Source organism: Columba livia (assembly GCF_036013475.1).
Source record: "Columba livia isolate bColLiv1 breed racing homer chromosome W unlocalized genomic scaffold, bColLiv1.pat.W.v2 SUPER_W_unloc_5, whole genome shotgun sequence".
Lineage (NCBI taxonomy): Eukaryota > Metazoa > Chordata > Aves > Columbiformes > Columbidae > Columba > Columba livia.
The window spans coordinates 190,575-209,024 of record NW_027043000.1 but is presented as its reverse complement, the minus strand read 5'-3'; the positions used below and the strand labels follow the sequence as shown (position 1 = coordinate 209,024).

Sequence of the window (18,450 nt, the reverse complement as noted above, 5' to 3'; positions counted from 1 at the left end):
CAACTTCTCTGCTGTTCCTACATTGTTCCTCTCTTGCTTGCTACTTACATAAATATCACAGCATCTCATGTCTCTGACAGCAATGACTTGTAAGAAACAGTGCAGACTATATCCATTTTTTTTTTTCTTTTTTTTTTCTACTTTGTTCTTTGAACCCTGAGGTGTGAGTTGATCCTCACTTCATTAAGTTTTCTGAAAAGCCTAAATTTGAAGGTTGTAGAGAAAAAGAGAGTTTTAGCTTTATTTTGGGTTTGGGGATAAGGGAGATTAGGGGCACGAAGGATTCTGTTACATGGTATGGTTTCTGTTTCCTACTCAAGTTGCCAGGGATGTATAAATTATCCAGGTGTATATATACATATATGTATATATCTCCATGTATGGATTCTCATATTTGGGAAAGGGATTAAACTATGACACATAATGTAGAAGTTGCAAAAATAAATAGCCTTTCCAAGATTAAACTGCTAACTCTTAAAAATTGTTACTGAAGTCTGACTAGACATTTTCTTCCTTGTCTGAAACTTACGAAGGCCCTTAGGACCATAACTATACAGGACCTATTATAGTAAGGAGAGAGTAGGAGAAGTCACACATAAGGTTTGGTTGTTACTTCTAATGTGCAAAAAATTGAGGATATTAGATTGTGTCTTCTGTTTGTTTTTCAGTGAGAATGTCAAGGATCGTCAAAAGGTCTGCATTTAGCTTCACCAGTGCAAGAACTGATTGGTACAGCTAAATCTTTTGGAGGTTGGTCAAATATTTTAGTTACAAAACATGTTTCTATTAAAATTTATTAGAAATATTTAATGTATTGAAAACACAGAGGCACTGTTTATCCAACAGTACAGTTCATCGGACTGGATTCTTGAAGAGAAGACAGACATGATTTTGCTTATGGCAAAATGTGTTTGAAAAAATAGAAAATAAATAACTTGTATACATAAAAGCAGCTTTTCTTAAATAGCCCCAGGAAAAAAGAAAATGCATAGTTACAAAATTCAGAAGCATTATGCTCCATTAAATGAAAGCGTAGTTTTTTGTTTCTGGAATGTCATGAATGGCTTTGGGTTGGCTGGTAACTGGTACTCCAAGTGGTACTTTACTAGTAAACTTCCTTTTTTCAGAAGTTCTCCAGACTTGATGCAAACCTAAAATAGAATTTTGGTGTAAATACTTCAAGCCTAACAACTACAAAAAGCATTATGTTAATCATGCTTTATGGCAAGCAAAGCTGCGCTGGTACTAGCCAACTACAATGCTTTAAAGTAATATAAAAATAGAGTAACAAAACCTGTTGGATAAGGCTGTTCCTTCTGATCAGAAATCACGAAGAGCAAAGCAGTCTTCTGCGGAGAGAAATCCCATCAGAGTTCCAGACCCGAGCGGACGGAGGAAGAAATGCAGCCGACTCAATATGAGTGATAAAGCATACTTCACCTTTATTGCCCGAGATAGCGTGCATTTATACCAAATACCATAATTATGCATACTTGTCTCTATCTGGTAGGCTAAGCACATTTACTTACTCCACCTACTTGGGTTTAGCTAGCTATGCGCATCCCACATTCTTCTGACTCTAATCTCTTCAAAAATATCCTGACCCTGCCTTAGTACTTTTCCGTTCCCCCCTTTCCCACGGCCTAATAGACAAGCTAACTATGGCCTACTTATGTCAACTAAAATGGGCTCTGCTCGTACAGTTGCTTGGTGGACTCATGTCTGTGCTCCTTGAGCCAATCCCCGACATATCCCCCCTTTTCTTTTTTTAATGAGCAGAGCCTGCCCAAGTGTCTGCTCTAAAATCTTCTTAATACATGATATAGCACAACTCAAGCATATTAATACAACTGCTACTATGATTAAGAGAGACAGAGCACTCTGCAAAAGCCCTTTTACCCATCCTCCTAGTCCAAACCAGTTCATGAGGCCCTCTAAGCCAAAGAGGCCTACATCCTCTCTGATCTTCTGTGAATGGTCCGTAAGTTGTTTAATCTCCTCGTGGATGGATCTCGACTTATTCTGTAAATCCATACAGCACATTCCGTCAAATTCCTCACATCCATGGCCATGGGCTAATAACAAAAGTCTCCTGTGACTGTATTCTGCAGTGTAGCATGTCTTACAGAATCTACATCTAACAAAAGTCCACTTAAAGCCTTAGAAGTTCTGTTTATTTGCTTAACTAGCCAGCATCCTAACTTTTCTAAAGTATTTAAAGCTTTAGTTGTGCCAACACTAGATACAAGAGATCCTAAAACCCTTAACCCTGATCCTCAATAATCTACATTATCATCACAGTTTGACTCATATACACGCAAAAAGTGTTTTTCTCGTCTTGCTCTTCTGTGATCTATTATCATAGATACATTGGGCGTTAAGAGAGTTAATAGTCCCAAAATACACAGTCCTCCAACAGCGTTAGAAGGAATTCCTGGTCAGGCTCTATCTTCACAGATCAGGAATACAACATACAGGAGGTTTTAGGGTCGCTGTCAATGACATCCCTTGCATTCTTCTGTGAAGCATTACACCGTCGAGTTTCATTTCTGTAGTCACCAAGGGTAGCATTAACATTTTGTAGTTTTGTCCATTCATGTTCTTGTATACTGTTCTGACACTTTTCACAAACCGGCTGAATACAAGCATCCATGGGCATAGATGCCAGCAATTCCAGTTCCTGTGGTTCGATGTCTGCTTCCAGGTGGCAATTAATCCAAAGTGCCGTGTTAGTATTATTACAGTTTGTTGCAATGCCTCTGCACCAACCACTATTTGAAACAGTCGTGTGATGCTGCTGTAGTCATCAAGGAAGACACCAACCAAGCATGTGTGGAACGTTTTTTCCCGAGACATCGTAGTTAGGCATATAGATGGTCAGTCATGTTGGCTAAAGTAATCCACATGTTACTCTTTGTCTGTGCAGGCATCCAAAACACAGCAGCTGCAACAATCATTGTCAGGAAGATAACACAGGTTTCACGTTTCGTGCTGGCAACCATTGCAGCTCTTGATCTGTAAAAACATAAGCATAACCTCTCCCCCAGGTTATCAATTGGTGTGGCCTTTTCCATTGAATGTTAACTAGTGATTTGACCATAAGTAATGCAGGTTCTTTCTGATTTAGCATGGTTTTGGGTCATAGTTACAAAGTGTTTCATCACAGGGCAAATTTAGGCTGCACCACTTAGATATAAGTGATTCATCACATACAATCCTTTTGACAATACCCCTTTTTGTTTTAAAAACAAACAAACAAACAAAACAAAACAAAAACACAGTTCAGAATCAGATACGTGCGTTGGATCTTGACTACGTACTCAAAATCGCAAATCAAATTTAGAGGTTCCTCCTTAAAAATCTCTAAATAATTTAAAGCTGTGCCAAGTTCTGCTAATTGGGTTGAACTTTCAATAATTTTCACAGAATGATGCTAATCACTATCTTCACGCTAAACCACTACAGCTTTATGAGACTTCCCAAAACCATCAACAAAAACTGTGCAAGTATGTAGGATCAGACCAAATACAAGTATGACCTATGACCTGATGTTAAAGACTTGCAGGTTCTGCAGCAATTTACATTTTACATTTATGCATACCAAAAGCTGTGCTGTTAAGAAAACCAGCTAGTGCAATTGACAAAGACATAGATTACAAATAAAATAAAAAAATAAAAAAAAATCAGAATTAAATTTCACAAATGGTACATATATGACAAAAGGATCATGGCCTATTAAGACTTAAATTCATTCCCTGCATTTTCTTGATCAGAGTGACAATTGGTATATTAGTCTGTTAGCATTCTCATCATACTGTCGCACAATAGCCACAGGTTGTTTCATAGACAAATCTGCAAGTCCAATCAAATGCAGTCAGCCTGTAAAGTTGTCATAAATTCATCCCTCAAAGTTTCTAACTCCATTTTGGCTGTCATATTTATTGGATATTGTTTTCCCTTACTGGATTGAAGTCCTGTTTCAGATTTCTCAGTGTAGTATTTGCTTTATCAAAAACATTGGCTGTTAATACTAGTGGAAATACAGCATTCAAAAGTTCCTTGAAGATTTCTCACTTGCACAAGCAGATCTGCACCATCCAAGCACCTTCTTGTAGGATATGCAACTAAACAGAATTCTCAGAAAACGTTATTTGAGCTTACAATTTACTTAACAAATCCTGACCCAAGAGAGGTATAGGACTTTTAGGCAAATACAAGAATTCGTGTATTAAAACTTTGTTCCAAATCTGGCATTCCGTTTGTCTCAAAAAACGGCCTTTCTTTCGTTGTCTCCCATGCCCTCAAAAACTAGCATGGTGAATTTACTAAGAAGTCTCGTACAATTAATTACCATAGGATAAGACTATCAACAAATTTTTGGTTTAATTGTCCAGTTTCATTAGAACTACGGGTCTGCTCAGGATGCCTTTAAACTTCACTCTCGGACTGCTCCATTCAGTATTACATCGCTGCAGTGGGGGGAGAGAGAACCCCCCTTTCACTTCTTTAAAAGCGGGCAGCCAGGTTTTTCCAGTTGTTTTTTCTTTCTGTGCAGTGTAGATATAACCAAGGTCACGCAGCTGGCATACTGGCTGGTACGAAGTAGGAGGCTCTGGGAAACTTCTCAGTTACAATGAGCTGCACACAGGCCTGGGATATTTTGCTCTTTTGTTTTCCTATTTCATTCCAGCCATAATACACTTTATATGCAATTTCAAGTAGCTCAGCAATAGTTACATTCCTTAGCTCCATTTGCCTTTTACAATTTAGAGATGTCAAAAAACAGTATAAACCAGTATAATAAACATAAATCCATTATTCTATTGTCCTAGATCCAAATCAGTTCACATTCCAGCAACCTTTAAATACAACTTCATAACTTCATACAATACCCCAAGTTCACATCTATCATAGTATTTTAACAATTTAAATGCTTTTCTAACAATATAAGCGATTACTTTAATGTGTAAGGATGCATCCTAAGGGGGAGCAAGGTGGAATTTTAACAGTGGAACCGGTTCCCATTTTGTAATTATCTCCCCAAACAAGATTCTTTTGGTACCGAATATGAATATACAAACTAAAATACTGAGCTCAGTACGAAAACCATATACCAAGTTCAAATAAGCAGATGGATCACACTTACACCAATTTAAGACAATATCTCAATTTTTTGCATTGCACCTTGAACCGCTTACTGCTCAGCCAGGTGGAGATACCTCTGGGTCTCCCTGACAAAATGGGTCAGTGCGCGCTGGAGGCCCATTTGGCATCCCCCCCCCCTGCAGCAAGCTGTACTGGGCAAGGCCTTTTAATTTTTATTTATTTATTATTTTTTTTTTTTTATAGTGTCTCATCTGGTGTGCTACAACTGTTATTCTAAAACCATGATTCTTCACTTGATGTGCATACAAAAAGGCCAAATTTAGTGCACCGAGATGAGAGACAGCCTGTCACAGAGTTGCGCAAGTCTGGATATTGGAATAAAGCTAGTACGCTAGAAAAAAGAATATAACAGCTACTACACATAAAATCTTAACATCACGTTCACGCAGTAAGGAACTAAATTACTCATGATCTTTTGTACTATCACAAAACGCACCTTTTGAGTCAACCGATTTTCATGAATCTCTGTGAACCTACTGCACCATATAACAAAGACCTACGAAAATTGCAACATGCTTAAACAGATACCCACAAAGAAAACAGGCTAATAAGGAAAACATTGTGCAGACTTCGGCAAGTTTACTGTGACCTGTGTGTTATCAGTTAACTCTCTCTCAGCTGTCTGAAATGATTTAATGATCTCTTGTAGGGATTTATTTTGTCTTACTCTTCTCACCCTAAAAACAACATTAATTGCAATAAGGTGTTATACTCCAAGATTCTATTCCCCGGACACTTTTCCCAATCATTTAACTTATACAGCAGCCACCATTAATTACAATATTTTACAAGATCTTCTTTCCTCATATTTCCAAGTGCTTCCCTGTGTTTTGAAACACCTCCCAATACCGATTTTTTATGAACACGACTGAAAACAGTAATTTCTGACCCCACGGAAAAGCCCAGGGCTGCTTGCAGCGTGAGTGGGAAAAGTGGAGAGAAAGTTTTACGGTGCAATTATACCACAAAGAAACAATTCTAACAACAACCAGTAAAACAACTAACTCACATTCCTGACAAGCTGCTTGACTTTCAGAGAGGCAATAAACAGCAGCACATAATATGCACTGTAAAACTCGCAAATAACATGTTGATAGCAAACATTAGCATTCTCTACTGCTAATTTCAACACCAGTACTTCCTTAACTTCTAAGTTTTATACCCTGAGTCCCCAGAAGCACCCCCTTTCCCGTCACGATTATCATGACCACATTGCTGACTGTCAGATTCACTTGCTGTTAACTGATCTAATCTGTCACACAGTTCTGTTGTCCAGTTCTATTTTCAGTGACTTCTTCTGTTCTCTTGTGGAAGTTAGAGGGTTAAAATGCAGGAAAAGCAGATTGGTAAAATTGGTAAAAGGACTGATAGTACACTTGTTTACGACTTTAGCATTCTCAGCTTTCACAGGTTCTTTGAGTAAGTTGTCTGACACCAATCCTCTGGACTTGCTGTTCTCACCAGGGTTAGATGATGGTACAGGAGGCTAACCGTTTGGCATTGTTCCTTCCCCCCGCCCCGGACTGCTGAACCATCGGGGGTGCCGAAAGCACAGCAGGGGATTGAATAGGGAGGGTATCGCAGACACAAACCGGGTGAACTTCACCGCAACTTTCAGGATACTTATCAGGCTGCAACGCTGCAAAAATTCCGGCAGCAGCAGACCGTTCAAGCTTCCATGTAGTTACTAATGATTTAGCTTCTGTATGTCCATTGCTGACTTTATCCCATAATTTCTGCTCTATACTGTCCCAAAGTTCAAGTTTTGAGTCACTAATGCTCGTAACAGTCTTTTCAGGTTTTAATTGCTTCATTGTAGTATTTATCAGTTTCCAGATGGTTACAAGGCCGAGAATATATCTTTCGCGGTGACTAATTGCCTTCCACAACACAGTTCCCATCTTTTTCCAAGTCTCTATTTGAAAAACTCCTGACAGGTCAGCAGGATACCTATTGCCTCTGCACCAAGTTAGTAGTCTTTTAAGGTTCTTCGCTGATAACGCAGATATGCCCGTTTCCATCGGCGGAGCGGAAGGCTCCATTTTGCCGAGTTTCTGTGAAGCTACCGCGGCTAAATTATTTTCCACTTTATAACGCTTAATATTATTAATTACTTCCCTCCACAGTTTCTTCAGTTTCTTAGCTGTTTTATCCTCGTCTATGACCATATCCCACAACACATTCCCCAATTTCCTCCACTCTCCTTCATCAAACAATAAATCAGGATCCTGAAAACACCCCTTAGTTTTCCCCGTTGCTACTAGACCAGCTAGCTGTTTAACGCAACTATAATCAACCCCCCGCTTTTCTAAAAAACTTTGTAATAAATCTAGGGCTACGTCTAAATCCATTTCTTTGTTATTCATAATTTTAATCCGTTTCTCCGTTATTCATCATTTTAATCCATTTCTCCGTTATTCATCACTATAGTACGGTACCTCTTGCTAAATTAAGAGACCTCTTGCAGCCCTTGTTTCCTGTAGCCCAGCACTGGCGAACTTCAGTCGGTTCAGGCTTCGGAGTCGACACACCGCAGCACAGTGTTCGGTCGCTCTTGCCCGCCGGTCGCTGCTCTCCCGGCGCCTTTTGCTTCTATCCGCCGCTTCAGGTTCCCTGTTCGGGCGCCAATTACGGAGAGAAATCCCATCAGAGTTCCAGACCCGAGCGGACGGAGGAAGAAATGCAGCCGACTCAATATGAGTGATAAAGCATACTTCAACTTTATTGCCCGAGATAGCGTGCATTTATACCAAATACCATAATTATGCATACTTGTCTCTATCTGATAGGCTAAGCACATTTACTTACTCCACCTACTTGGGTTTAGCTAGCTATGCGCATCCCACATTCTTCTGACTCTTGTCTCTTCAAAAATATCCTGACCCTGCCTTAGTTAGTACTTTTCCGTTCCCCCCTTTCCCACGGCCTAATAGACAAGCTAACTAAGGCCTACTTATGTCAACTAAAATGGGCTCTGCTCGTACAGTTGCTTGGTGGACTCATGTCTGTGCTCCTTGAGCCAATCCCCGACAGTCTTCCTCTACAATTAAAACATTTTAGATCTCTGTCTATCTATCTATCAAGCTATTTTAAGATGGGGGGAGGGGCTCCAACACATCTCTTTTTTTCTGTCTTCTGTAGTCTGTGAAATCAATATGGTTAGGAAAAACCTTTTATTTTTTTCTTCCTAATAGATTGTATGTTAATAATCCATTTAGCCTGGCAAAAAAGCTTAATGAAATATGCTATTACAGTAAGGCTTGTTTCTAAGTCATATACATTAGTGGAAGTGCCCTAATAGATTTGGGGCTTTTTTTCTTCTTCTTGTTTTGTTTTGTCATTAATTTGGTTGGGTTTTTTTAATAGGCAACCAAGCTGCTGTTTGCAGAAGGAAAGTAGAATTGTCAAATGAATGTTCTTCATCCAGACCTCCACAGTTAGGATTTTCTGATGTTCCCATATCAACAAAGACAATCACCATACCCAGGCATCAGACTTCCCCAGAACTGAATAAAACTTGGTGTGATAGTATCTTGGAAGAATACCAGTCTGCAGATGAGGGATGCTCCTGGAGCAATGTAACTCTTGCAGACTTGTATCCAGGGATGTTAGAGTTACTTACAAGGCTCATGACAAAGCAGACTCGGAGAAAAGAGTCAAAATACATGTTTGGACAATTAAGGCACAGAAGACACCCTTCTGGAAGACCAAAGCTCAGTGTCACCTTAGTCAAAATAAGAGGGTTCAGACCTCCTAAACTGAAGCGAGCACAGCCTAGCATATGCAGCAGTAGACATGAAGACATACAGAATCAAACTTTTGGAAATGAGAATAGAGAACTTCGTGATGACAAGAGGTCCATTAATAAGTTGTCTGGTGTGGTACCTTATTCTTACATTGATACAAATGAAATCAAAATGGACTGCTCTGACTCAAGTTTAGTACCTAGAAAAGGCCCAAAAGTCTCCAAACGGACTGTTTTTCCTGATGTTATAACTGCAATGGGAGAGACGTTTCTAGTTGAAGATGAGTTACAGACTACTGTCTCACTTAATCCAAAATGCAAAGAAAGTGAAAAATTTGCTTACCAGTGTCCTTCAGAATACTGTTTTGTAACGTCTGCTGCCAGTTCAGGGTCAACAGGACTTCATCCGGTAAAAGAGAGTAAAACTCAAAAAAATTACTTTTCTTGTGGTGATACCTCAGAGTTGTGTTCATCTACTTGCAGTTCCTATGGCAATAGTCATGCTTTTACACCTGTTGCAAACTGTTCTCTTGCAAGAGCATCAAATACTTTGCTCTTAAATCCTGAAAAAATAACTTCTGAAAGACAAATTCCTTTCGAGCACAAGCACTTATTTTCCTTGTTGTCTACAAAGCAGAGTCCTTCAAAGATGCCCCAGAAATACAATGATGCATTTGAAAAGCTCTCCTACAAGCTGTGTCCCCAAGAAATCCAAAAGCCTTTCACATTGACAAGATCTCTTGCAAATTCACAGAACCTTGAAGATAAAGGAAGATTAGTGAAGAGTAATTTAAGTCATTCTGTGAGGTCCCATACACAGTGTGATAGAGAATTTGACAGGATCTATGAGCAATTGTGTAGTGGGGGTGTTCCAAAACTTCCTGGGTTTCAGAGAGCTTCAAATTTAAAGAAGTATGGAGGAGTACAGATGTCAGAAACTGTAAATGCTCTGGTTAACTCGCCTGTTCAAACTTTATCTGTATCTCCCAGAGTTAAAAGACTGGGGAATTTCCAAAACGATCCTCTTTGTTCACCAGTAAAGCGACTGAGAGGTATACCGGAACGTTATCTATCTTCAACAAAATGTGAACAGATTGCTCACAGAAGAAACGCTGAACTTCAGACCGACGGCATGAGGTTTTTGAACCCATACATTGTCAGTAACCCCAGCATTTTTGACAGTCACAACTGCCAGAGTCAGGTACTAAAGGACCTTGTAAAACTATAATATTGTGCAATCTTTGATATTTGGAAAAGGGCTTAAAAATAGATTAGAGCTGGAAGCTTTTTAAACAAGTGGCAGCTTACTTCTTGTGCTATTTGGTCAGTAGAGTTGTTTTACATCTTTGGGGTTTGGGGGATTTTAATTTGCTAAAATATAAGTCGTATCAGGTCTCCTGGATCATGTGAGGAAGTTCACTATATTTAATAACCTTGAAAGTGGTTATACAATGCTCAATAATAGATTGTGTTTTAATAGACTGTGTCACTGGTTTAAATAATCTCAGTCAGTGAGCCTGTTAATTAAGGTGGTGTCCTTCTGAAATGATAACACTTTGTAGGTGAACGAATTGAGGCGAACCAATTAAACTTTACCGGGTTCTACTGAAATCATTAGACTTGTGGATTTAAATATTAAATCCAGCCCTTATTTCCAGGTTCCCAGTCATTTCTTCTGAGGCAAGCTGTGACATAATACATGAGTTTTTCCATCGATGTAATCTGTTAATGCTTTATTCTCAGGGCTCTGGATTTCATGCTGCGTCAGATAAAACTTTTCTTGGTGTTCCTGGTACTTCCTTGCAAGGTTAGTTTCAGAGACTTTATGAATTACTGCTTTAGCAATCACAAGCACTTCTTCAAGGGTAGATCTACAAATCTCAATAGACCGCTGTCTAGGTGACAGCTCTTCTTCCTCAGTAACAGTTGGGTATGTTCAAGTGTTCCTTTAAGGAATCTATACAGAAAAGGGTTTTCTGAATCACATGTAAACAGCAATTTAAGAAGCTTTTCTTTAGGTTAACTGGGACTTTTCCTACTAAAGTGTTGCTTATACCCATTGGTTTTCTCCCTTCCTTTTTTCTATTTTATTTAAAATTTGCTGTTGCTTTTACTTTACATATCTACCTGTTCAGCAGGAAATGCATACTTTATTAATCCTACACTTGAGTAACCACATGCTTTTGTTTGGATTCTTCATCTTTACAAAAACTTGCAATTGAGTTGTTGCATGCTACTGTCACTTGCTTAGGTGAATTAGATTGTTAGCCTGGATAAAAAGGCTTTTGCTAATTCAGGACAGTAGAATTTTAGAATTTTCAAAACACACCACCAAAACTAGCTTAGTTTAAGATTCAAAAATGCTAATCTTCTGATTTTCTTTTTAAAATCTAATTTTGGTTTAAAGCATGTCTGCATGAACTTTTTTTCCTACTAAGTAAAATGTTTGTTTTATTTTTATGAACCTTGTCATCAAGATAACAACTAACATGTAAAGGAAAATACTGAAGAAGATGCCTTGAAATATTGTCAACTGGTATACAAGAAGAAAATAGCAGAAGAAATGTACTTCTTTGCATGTTTCTTGCCTTGTTGCATTTTCATTGATGGTTAATTGTAAATAATTTGTTTATTTGAGGTGGACATCTGTTTATTTTGCCTTCCTCAAATTTTAACTAATACTTTATGTATTATGTTTTTTTTTTTTTCTGGTATCAGCAGTTCCTTCTACGTTTTTCTAATGGCATAAGCATTTTTGCAGAAATATAGCTTATACTTAAGTACAGTGTGCAAAATGTATTGGAAATTAAGTTTTGCCAGCACCTTTTGCATTAGAATATTTTTGTAAGGAAACTTGCTCATTGAAGTATGCCAGTGAAGTATTACCCATGTCTTAACAGGCTAACATTTTAACAACATACAGTAGTGTCCATGCTACTCAGCATTGTTCTTATCCTTTTCATACTACTGTTTTCTACCACCAGAATCTGGGATTGCAGGTACCAACTCTGGTTGGCCTAGTGCAGTGAAGAATTACAGCAGTCCCAGAAATGCACAGTACTGTCGCAAAAGGTAAGTTCTTCCTCAAAAAGAAAATCCAAAAGAAATTCTTGGTGCTTTACGTCTATATTAAAGGTGTGGAGGCTGTTGCTTACATGTGTCCTTCTAGAATGAAAATCAGATCGGATGCTTGGGAAAGCCCAAGCTAATCAGACCTGCAGACTCAAACACTGGGAGGTAAGTGTCTGGACAAAACTAGCCAGACTTCAGCATGGCTGGCCAGTGAACGTAAGGTAGTAAGATGGCTTGACTGAATAGCTACTCTAGTCCTTCTTTCTGTTCCTTGTAGACGCATTTATTATTTTAGATATAACTCAGATGGACTGCCAGCTGACAATCTTCCTTGGGCCTGTAGTGTGTCGTTCTTGTATATGGTTCCAAGGAGTGAAGCTCTTGTTTAATGGCTACAGAGCCCTCAGAAGTTTTATGCTTAAGCCACGTGGCAAAATGCTGCATTTGTAATGAATGGTGGTGGAAAGAAACCTGTATTGTCTTCCTGTCTCAAACTTGATAGCCTTTCTGGAGAAGGTGATTATGAAAGACGTATTTCAGAAAAAGAAATGTTCATAACTAAAACTTTTCTTGAGCTCTGTGTGACTGCTGTTGTACAGCTATAGTGCTATACTGAGTTGTCAGATGTAAACCAAAATGGTTCAAAATATGCCATTTCTTAAGTAATAGGCAAGGAAATAATTACATTCTCACTTGTATCTTTCCTTTTTAGCTATTGGTGAATACATTCCGAGCTTACATCGGGAAGTTTAAGAGATACTTATATAATTTAGGTTAAGAGAGTAGCATTACGGAGACATTAAAATGACATAGGATGAAAAGTTTTCTCTCTAGCTGAGAGCACATAGGAATGTGGACAAGGAGTCCTGCTGCTGTTTACAGTCAAGATGTTCAGATATCTTGCTTTGATGATTTGTTTCAATTTCATTCTGTTCATCAGAGTTTTGGCAGGCATAGTATTTTTGTGTAATTTACTTTGTAATCTTAACCATTCTTTTCTATAGCGTATCCAGAAAATTAAGCTACACTGTGGGTAAAGATGACAAATCCCAGCAATCGCTTGGGTGACTTCCTGGTTGAAACCCACCAAGGAGCATTCATGGACTGCTACAGAAAAAACTTTGCTTTATAAAGTTTGGGTTTGTTTTGTTTTTCTTTCTTCTTCCAAGAATCAGGGATGTATTTTATGTATGTGTCATGCAGTTAGTCCTGTTTTATGCTTACCTGTAATGTAAGTCTTCAGGACTGGTTCATCCCTTCTGACAGGGCGCTTAGTCCTTTGGCTTCATCAGGTATTGCAGGGAATCAGGGTTCCGTTCTATGGCAAAGTTTAAATTTTGTACTTAGTAGTGTTTGTTCTAACAGTGTGATCAGTATTTTCTTGTTATCTGCTAATAAGCTTTGATTCTTAACATATTAGTCGTAAGATGAGAATCAAGCTCTTTTTGCTGGATTCCTGCCTGTTTGTGCTTTATAAGGGTATTGACACTACATGAAAAATTCTAAACTGGGATGGATGATTGAAATGCAGTATTAGGCGCTATGACTTGTTATATGCCTGCTATGTTAAATTTTCTACATAGCTCACAGAGTGGATTGTTCAATAAAACTTTATATGTTTCAGTGATTTTGACAGTTATATTCTGTGTTCTGACAAAATATATGTTCTAAATAAAAACCCGTTCTCAACAGCTATCTGCTTTCAACATTTTATTTCAGGTATGTGAATGCTCATGAGGAGTTTGTATCCCTACAGCAAATACATCAGAGTGATGTGGCTGGGTCCCACAGGTTTTCATTGCTGCATTGTTTGCCAGATAAACAGTGCCTCTGTGTTTTCAATAAATTAAATATTTCTAATGAATTTTAATAGAAACATGTTTTGTAACTAAAATATTTGACCAACCTACATAAGATTTAGCTGTACCAATCAGTTCTTGCATTGGTGAAGCTAAATGCAGACCTTTTGATGAACCTTGAAAAACAAACAGAAAAACAAACAGAAGACACAATTTTTTGCACTTTTTTTCCTCAATTTTTTGCACATTAGAAGTAACAACCAAACCTTATTTGTGACTTCTACTCTCTCCTTAACTATACAGGACCTATTATAGTATGGTCCTAAGGGCCTTAGTAAGTTTCAGACAAGGAAGAAAATGTCTAGTCAGACTTCAGTAACAATTTTTAAGAGTTAGCAGTTTAATCTTGGAAAGGCTATTTATTTTTGCAACTTCTATGTTATGTGTCATAGTTTAATCCCTTTCCCAAATATGAGAATCCATACATGGACATATATCCATATATGTATATATACACCTGGATAATTTATACATCCCTGGCAACTTGAGTAGGAAGCAGAAGCCGTACCATTTAACAGAATCCTTTGTGCCCCTAATCTCCCTTATCCCCAAACCCAAAATCAAGCTTAAACTCTTGTTGTCTTCTGTGCCTTAATTGTCCAAACATGTATTTTGACTCTTTTCTCCGAGTCTGCTTTGTCATGAGCCTTGTAAGTAACTCTAACATCCCTGGATACAAGTCTGCAAGAGTTACATTGCTCCAGGAGCATCCCTCATCTGCAGACTGGTATTCTTCCAAGATACTGTCACACCAAGTTTTATTCAGTTCTGGGGAAGTCTGATGCCTGGGTATGGTGATTGTCTTTGTTGATACGGGAACATCAGAAAATCCTAACTGTGGAGGTCTGGATGAAGAACATACATTTGACAATTCTACTTTCCTTCTGCAAACAGCAGCTTGGTTGCCTATTAAAAAAACCCAACCAAATTAATGACAAAACAAAACAAGAAGAAGAAAAAAAGCCCCAAATCTATTAGGGCACTTCCACTAATGTATATGACTTAGAAACAAGCCTTACTGTAATAGCATATTTCATTAAGCTTTTTTGCCAGGCTAAATGGATTATTAACATACAATCTATTAGGAAGAAAAAAATAAAAGGTTTTTCCTAACCATATTGATTTCACAGACTACAGAAGACAGAAAAAAAGAGATGTGTTGGAGCCCCTCCCCCCATCTTAAAATAGCTTGATAGATAGATAGACAGAGATCTAAAATGTTTTCATTGTAGAGGAAGACTGCTTTGCTCTTCGTGATTTCTGATCAGAAGGAACAGCCTTATCCAACAGGTTTTGTTACTCTATTTTTATATTACTTTAAAGCATTGTAGTTGGCTAGTACCAGCGCAGCTTTGCTTGCCATAAAGCATGATTAACATAATGCTTTTTGTAGTTGTTAGGCTTGAAGTATTTACACCAAAATTCTATTTTAGGTTTGCATCAAGTCTGGAGAACTTCTGAAAAAAGGAAGTTTACTAGTAAAGTACCACTTGGAGTACCAGTTACCAGCCAACCCAAAGCCATTCATGACATTCCAGAAACAAAAAACTACGCTTTCATTTAATGGAGCGTAATGCTTCTGAATTTTGTAACTATGCATTTTCTTTTTTCCTGGGGCTATTTAAGAAAAGCTGCTTTTATGTATACAAGTTATTTATTTTCTATTTTTTCAAACACATTTTGCCATAAGCAAAATCATGTCTGTCTTCTCTTCAAGAATCCAGTCCGTTGAACTTTACTGCTGGATAAACAGTGCCTCTGTGTTTTCAATACATTAAATATTTCTAATAAATTTTAATAGAAACATGTTTTGTAACTAAAATATTTGACCAACCTCCAAAAGATTTAGCTGTACCAATCAGTTCTTGCACTGGTGAAGCTAAATGCAGACCTTTTGACGAGCCTTGACATTCTCTCTGAAAAACAAACAGAAGACACAATCTAATATCCTCAATTTTTTGCACATTAGAAGTAACAACCAAACCTTATGTGTGACTTCTCCTACTCTCTCCTTACTATAATAGGTCCTGTATAGTTATGGTCCTAAGGGCCTTCGTAAGTTTCAGACAAGGAAGAAAATGTCTAGTCAGACTTCAGTAACAATTTTTAAGAGTTAGCAGTTTAATCTTGGAAAGGCTATTTATTTTTGCAACTTCTACGTTATGTGTCATAGTTTAATCCCTTTCCCAAATATGAGAATCCATACATGGAGATATATACATATATGTATATATACACCTGGATAATTTATACATCCCTGGCAACTTGAGTAGGAAACAGAAGCCATACCATGTAACAGAATCCTTCGTGCCCCTAATCTCCCTTATCCCCAAACCCAAAATAAAGCTAAAACTCTCTTTTTCTCTACAACCTTCAAATTTAGGCTTTTCAGAAAACTTACTGAAGTGAGGATCAACTCACACCTCAGGGTTCAAAGAACAAAGTAGAAAAAAAAGAAAAAAAAAAATGGATATAGTCTGCACTGTTTCTTACAAGTCATTGCTGTCAGAGACCTGAGATGCTGTGATATTTATGTAATTAGCAATCAAGAGAGGAACAATGATAGAACAGCAGAGAAGTTGTATTAGAATTCATGGTGCTGCACAGTTAGAGAGCTCTTACTTTATTCTACTTAGCTAGTAACTTAGAACAGGTGAAATATGTTACCATAATCCATCCGGGAATTTTTCTAACATTGTCTTGAACTATCACATCCACTTTTACTTTCTCTTGTATTTTCCCATCACGTACATGCAGATTCTTAGTGGGGGAGGAGAAAAAACAAAAAAGTTAAATTCAAAACACAGAAGATACTGACACTGACAAACCCAAACAACATTACTTAGATTTGTTTCAAACTACTGTTATTCAGATGAGGATACCCAACCTGCATGAACTTATTTTTAATGAAGACATTTTATGCTAAAAATAGCCCAAGAGGGAACCTTATGTGAAGACATATTAAAAAAAAAAAAAAAAAAGAGATAAATAGCTAGTTTCTTGATGCAGCAAAAAGCACACACTGCCTCAGAAGACCTACTGATAAATACAAACCCCCAAAACCCCAAACAACAAAGAAAAAAAAAGAGTCCTAGTGTTAGGTTACAAATCACTGGTAATTACAGCTGCAAATCTTTATGTATATATTATTAATATTCCCTGAGTTCATATACAAATTAAGGCCTACTCTGTAATTCACCTCTATGTAAAATCTAAAAGCATTTGGTGATAAACAGCAAATGTTTTCCATTAGTGAAACTCTTGCTTTCTGAAGTGGTTTGTATTAGTTGTTGTCAGAGGCATGACAATGCCTAGCACTATGCTGAACAAGCAAGGACAGTAAATTCAGTTTTCGTAATTGGTATTTGAGCAAGCAAAACACAGGATTAGTATGGCTGCACACACACAATGTGTGTTGTACTTTTCCGCATCAGTGTAACTACTCTGGGTAGCCCATAGTCTAGTTTGGGAAACAACAGCAGGATATTCCAGTCTGCTTTTGTTATGGTAGCCATTATCTCAGATTTATTTATTTATTTTTTTAAAACAAAACACCATGTTACCTGTTTATGTTAGGCTCTCAGGTGAATGACCATATTTTTATAAGTTTTTTCATTTTGTGATTCATCTGGTTATTCTTTTTCCATACCTATCGTAGCCTTTCTCAGAGTTGCCTGTTCTATGCAATACATTGTATTGCTTTCTCTGGTATACTAATAATACCAAGACAAAATATTACTTCATATTGGCCTTCATGACATTATTTATTGAACCTCTCTCTTGTTATACTTGCTGAAAAAACGCATTAAAATGCAGGCTACATGGAGTCTTCTGCTGACTGCATCAACACCACAGGCATATGTAAGCTATTCAAATAATTCAATCACGTCTATTGAACATAAAATTATTCCGTTGCGTTAGACATCAGAAATTTTTACCTGTAAGTGAACGTCTCGAAATTTTCTTCTTACTGAAACTGTATCGGTATCACTTTCTTCACCTACAATTTGAAAATAAATACTAAATAAAACCTAGTTGAACTCAAAACCAAACCAGAAATGTTTTTAAACACACCCTGTATGACTCATTTGCTAACAGGTTTCATTTTAGAAAACTCTTTTCTACACTAAAACTGTTTATCTGTATTACCTTTCCATTTCAAGTCAAATTTAAAAGCATGGCTTACAGAGTCCTAAGTGGCATGAGTGGAACAAAGAGTGGAGATAACTTGTTTGCAACCAGTTCTTCAAGATTTATGCTAACAATTTCAGATGGGAAATATTTTCTAAGTACTGAATGGCAAGATTCACTATTAATTAAGGTATCGTTCCCACTTATTTCCTACTACATTCCTAAATTTCCCAACAAAGACAGTGAGGACCTTCTACTATGCTTCCTTTTCCTAGTTGCTTCTTGTCAAGACTGCCTTAGAACTGCCAAAGCAAGAAATAAGACAGACTTAATAATATTAAAAAGCAAGTCCAAATCTTCCAACTTAATTTTTAGGTATTCTATGTGGTATGTTTGTGAATGAAACACAATAAAGCATTTCTTTGCTAGGTGTATCAGACCTTCCAATTCATCACTAGCTAAAGCCTTAGTCTTTCA

General features: G+C 37.5%; 1 protein-coding gene and 1 long non-coding RNA gene across 2 annotated transcripts in view; one reads left to right on the top strand and one right to left on the bottom strand.

The window, feature by feature from the left end:
- Positions 1 to 11,269, top strand: part of LOC135577501 (uncharacterized) — a 46,773-nt gene extending 35,504 nt beyond the window's left edge. Inside the window, exons 6-8 of the mRNA XM_065047636.1 lie at positions 673 to 750; positions 8,533 to 10,112; positions 10,655 to 11,269. Coding sequence (XP_064903708.1) covers positions 673 to 750; positions 8,533 to 10,112; positions 10,655 to 10,723 — 1,727 coding nt within the window. The 3' untranslated portion in view covers positions 10,724 to 11,269. The remainder of the gene's footprint in view (positions 1 to 672; positions 751 to 8,532; positions 10,113 to 10,654) is intronic.
- A 4,402-nt stretch (positions 11,270 to 15,671) lies between these two features.
- Positions 15,672 to 18,039, bottom strand: LOC135577531 (uncharacterized). Its single transcript, XR_010469311.1, has 3 exons — positions 17,781 to 18,039; positions 16,510 to 16,602; positions 15,672 to 15,758 (listed from the first exon to the last, which is right to left on the bottom strand). It is a non-coding gene; the product is annotated as an uncharacterized LOC135577531 (long non-coding RNA).
- Positions 18,040 to 18,450: the final 411 nt, after the last annotated feature.